Genomic DNA, 4,188 nt, shown 5'->3' on the forward strand with positions numbered 1-4,188 from the left:
TTAGCGTTGGATGAAAGCAATCTAAGACTTCTCGAAACTGTTATGAAGAAAACACCTGATACTTTAAAGCTACTTTTAAATGCTGCAATAAACCTGGAAGTAGAAACTAGGCAACAGTCTAACTGTTTGTTATGGAATGCCGAAAGGAAGGCCCGAATTACAGCCTCAAAATTTGGTCTAATTTGCAAGCGTCGCAAAGAGGTTAATGAAGCCTTTCTTAAAACCATTTTTAACAAGGCAGATTTGTCAAGGAACAGATATGTCCAAGAAGGATTAAAAAATGAAGAGCTAGCTGCGAGGAAGTACAAACAAATTCACGTTAACGCAACTACATTCTCAGTTGGGCTCTGCGTTAACCCTACTCTTCCAATGCTTGGAGCATCACCCGATCGTTTGGTTTACGAAGAAAATGTTGGCTTTGGTCTCTTGGAAATAAAAACGCTGTCCAAATGTAAGGAACGAGGCAAAAGCATTGAAGAAGCAATGTTAGCTAAAGACCCAACCACAAATTTTCTAAAGAGGAACGAAAATGGCAATTTGTTTTTGGACCAAAAACATAATTTTTTCTTCCAAATCCAGGGCCAGCTGGGATTAACTGGCCTGAAGTGGTGCGACTTACTCGTTGATTGTGGCAATGATAAGCCTTTCTGTGATAGAATCCCTTTTGATTCACACGTATTTAACACTAAAATGGTTCCTAAGCTCTTAGAGTTTTATTTAAATTACGGTCTACCTTGGTTAGAAAAACAATGTGATATTTAGTCAAGAAAAATATGTGATATTTTGGCATACAGTTAGAAGATGTATATTGAATACATGCTTAAATGGCTCCATGGTTCCTATAAAATGTCCAAACCAAGTTACTCACTAACTCTCACCCTTTGATTTGGGGGAAAAGCAAAATTTAAAATTACAAAAATAAAAAGCATTAAGAGTGCGTTAAAAAAAGTAAATACTTCATTTATTTTAATGAAATGTCAACATCATATTTCAATTTAAAATGGAGGTGCTTTCTTTTTTACATCCAACAAAGGCTCATTACAAAAGTTTATCAAATGACAGCAAATTTTCCACACTTTATTCAGCTGATTGTGCATGCTATTTGGAAATATTGTGTTCAATAAGTGGAATTTTTTTACGCTTCTTATTACTCGTTCAATATGAATTCTAACACTAGCTATGTCCCTGGTGTAAGATTCTGACTCTACAGAAAGTTGGGCTCTGTCTCCTAAAAAAGGGGGCATGTTTAACATCGCCCCTTTTTTCTTTAAACAGTCCTCGATCAAAAAGCCTCTATCGGCCATTACCGAATCACCAGCTTCAATCAAGTCTATTAAGCCACTGTCTATGGTTAGTTCCCTGTCAGACATGCGTCCTGGTACCAAATCGGAAATAAAACTTATAAATCCATTTGGAGTACAACCGATTAAGCCCTTCGCTGTGTTATGGGTCTTATAAGAGGACCAAGTATCGCTCTGAGTCTTGAAATCGTCAGGCTTTTGAATGAAAAACTCTGTGGCATCAATAATAACCCTAGTTTTTCCAAATTTCTTCTTAAATTCTTCAGGCATATGATCATCCACTAGCTTTCGAGAAGGCCAGATTCTTAGTTTAGATAATCTTTTCTCTAATAAGTCAATCCATACAATGCATAAATTTGAAACCGTTGAAGACGAAATTTCAAAACGATACGCTAAATCTTCTTCAAGCAAACCCACTTTCAATCTACACAACACCAAAAATAACTGCTCTTGAAACGATAATTTCATTGGACGCCCCCTAACGTTTTGCTGGTTCCTTTCGTGTTTACGTTTGAACGCCTTTGCTCCATTGTAGAGATTCAGACCATTAAGATCTGGTTCAATGAACTCAAACAAGTCATTAAAATCGCCTATATTTTGAAATCCAGTATAAAACTGCATCATGGAATCAGACGCAGATGCGCGTTTTAATGAAAATCGTTGCGCATCCTTAGCTAATTTTTCCATATTTTTAGCTTTAGCCCGATAGCACAAGTTAGCTTTTTTCAATGAAGAAAGATCTGTTTTTAGTGACTCGTTTTGAGCTTTGAGATCGTTTATAATTTTAAGTTGGTCTTCAAGCTTGGAAATTTCTTCTTTTAACTTAATGTTCTCCTTAAGTAATAGGACATTTAAGTTTTTGATTTTACTCGTTTCATTGGCAATAGGCTCAAGATAAGAGAGTTTTATTTGATAAGCCTTTATAATAGAGGCTAAAGTTTCAAAATTTTGAGGCAGACCATAATCATGTTCTGAAAAACAATAACTTCATTAGAAATAGAAAAATAAGGAATTAGGGAGACAGCAACATAAAGGGAGGGAAAAAACAAGCACCGTCATGCAACCCCTCTACGTGGAGCATTTGTAGGAGAAAGTTTTATATTACCTCGATAGGGGGGACAACTACACTGAGATAAGAGATAGCCTTTGACGTAGCAAGATCAGGTTTGCTATCTCCCTAGGGATGCTTTACTTTTTATATATCATTTTCATTATCAATCAAGTTTGGCTCCATATCCATAGGCTCCTTGTCAATAGTGACCCCAACAGGAAACCGTAGTTCTTTTTCTGAAACTATTACACAATCCGAATGATTATTGACAGTTTGATTAAATATGGAAATTAACTGTGTAAATATTAAATACCATTCTCATCCATGGGAAATGTCCCAATCTCTACTTCAGAACCAATCTCTATTTCTTCAACGGAATGTAACATATCTAAGACCGTATCCCAGTGATTACCAAACATTGTAGGTACTTTTTCATTGCGTTTTTTTGGCCGTTCTTATTAAAGTGAAACCCACAAACTGTATGATGTTTGGCCCCTAATGGTTTTGTTGATTTAGGTGTACACCAAGGTGAGCTATTAGGCTTTAATGTTTTAGAAATGTTTCTTGTGTTTGCCATTATTACGCTGATCCATTCCTCTCGCAAACTTTCGAGCTTAGGAAATGGACTAAATGTAATCTCGGGATATTTATGAGTACTCGAGCTACAACCAGGGACACAACAATATCGGCCGCCACCCATTATTCAAGTTTAAAGCCATCTTAAAATATAAACCAAACGAAGTTTCCCTCCAACTCCACAAATCACGAACACCTCGCTCAGCAGGTTCACACAATCACAGCACAGCAACAAAGCAAAGGCTTAGGTTGTATTTACTTAAGAGTTGAACAGACCGCACGATAATAGTCCAAAAATCTTAAAAAACACGTGCCTCGCGTTAACTTCAACTATATTTCATTATGCGTTAAAATCAAACTAATTATAAATGACCAAAGAAATTTTAACAAACTAACGAATAATCACCATCAGACCTGCCATGAAACCGGAAATCAGGCTGCCGAGCGTGGGAAATGATCAGACCAGGGCAGGTCATATGTCCACTTTAACAAAAATATTCCTTATTTCCCTCCCTTCTAGCTTGACGGAAACGTCACTTGTGACGATTCAGTTACATTTCCACTAGGCTCCTCCCCTTTTATATAAAAGCCTATTGTTTATTAATATGACAAATGCTTATACTTAAACCAATAAAAATAACAATTGTAATTGTAGGGAAAGACGCGAAATAGTAAAAGATAAGTGTAGTTTCTAGAAACGCAAGGAAATAATATACCAAGATGTCGAAAAATAGTAAAATACATTCAGGCAATTTGAATTTGAAAATTTATGGCAACGCCTTCTATAAATAGTTTTAAATTATAACTTATAAGGATGTTTTTTTCCATTAAAAGACCCAGGTAAATTTATAAAATTATTTTCTGGTCCTACCTTCCTTATTTCGGCAATTTTTGGCAATATGCCCCGGTTTTTGCAGATATAACATATCCTTTTCCCTTTTCCGCCTCTACGCCCACCTCCTCCCCTTCCTCCTCCACGTCCCCCTCTTCCACCATAAAAACCAACCATACATCCTTTATTAAAGTGGTTAACCACGTTTTCCATTTTCTAAGCCTAAATCAATAGACGATAAATTATTTATTTTAAACAACATAAAAATATCATTATTTTCCATATATTTTTAAACTTGGCAACAAAATTAAGTGTTGCAAATTCTAATTTTAGACCAAAGCTTAAAAAAATAGCAAATTATGACATATTTAATTATTATATTTAAGAACTTACTTTCAGTTGAACAATTCACGACTTATAGGTTTGAA

At 35.6% G+C, this 4,188-nt stretch overlaps 1 protein-coding gene across 1 annotated transcript; it reads right to left on the reverse strand.

Annotated features, from left to right (window-relative positions):
• Positions 1 to 950: 950 nt before the first annotated feature.
• On the reverse strand, positions 951 to 2,382 carry LOC149673085 (uncharacterized). The gene is made up of 2 exons (XM_089840190.1): positions 2,355 to 2,382; positions 951 to 2,272 (listed from the first exon to the last, which is right to left on the reverse strand). Exons 1-2 carry the CDS (start codon positions 2,380 to 2,382, stop codon positions 996 to 998), a joined length of 1,305 nt encoding a protein of 434 aa, XP_089696316.1. The 3' UTR covers positions 951 to 995.
• Positions 2,383 to 4,188: the final 1,806 nt, after the last annotated feature.

The sequence above is a fragment of the Phalangium opilio genome, unplaced genomic scaffold, assembly GCF_054372755.1.
Source record: "Phalangium opilio isolate 3A_F unplaced genomic scaffold, DU_Popi_V2 ptg000053l_1, whole genome shotgun sequence".
NCBI lineage: Eukaryota > Metazoa > Arthropoda > Arachnida > Opiliones > Phalangiidae > Phalangium > Phalangium opilio.

Coding starts and splice junctions, on each gene's coding strand:
- LOC149673085 (XM_089840190.1), bottom strand. CDS start 2,382: ATGCTCCACGTAGAGGGGTTGCATGACG. Junction 2,273..2,354: donor CGTAGAGGGGTTGCATGACG/GTGCTTGTTTTT, acceptor ATTGTTTTTCAG/AACATGATTATGGTCTGCCT.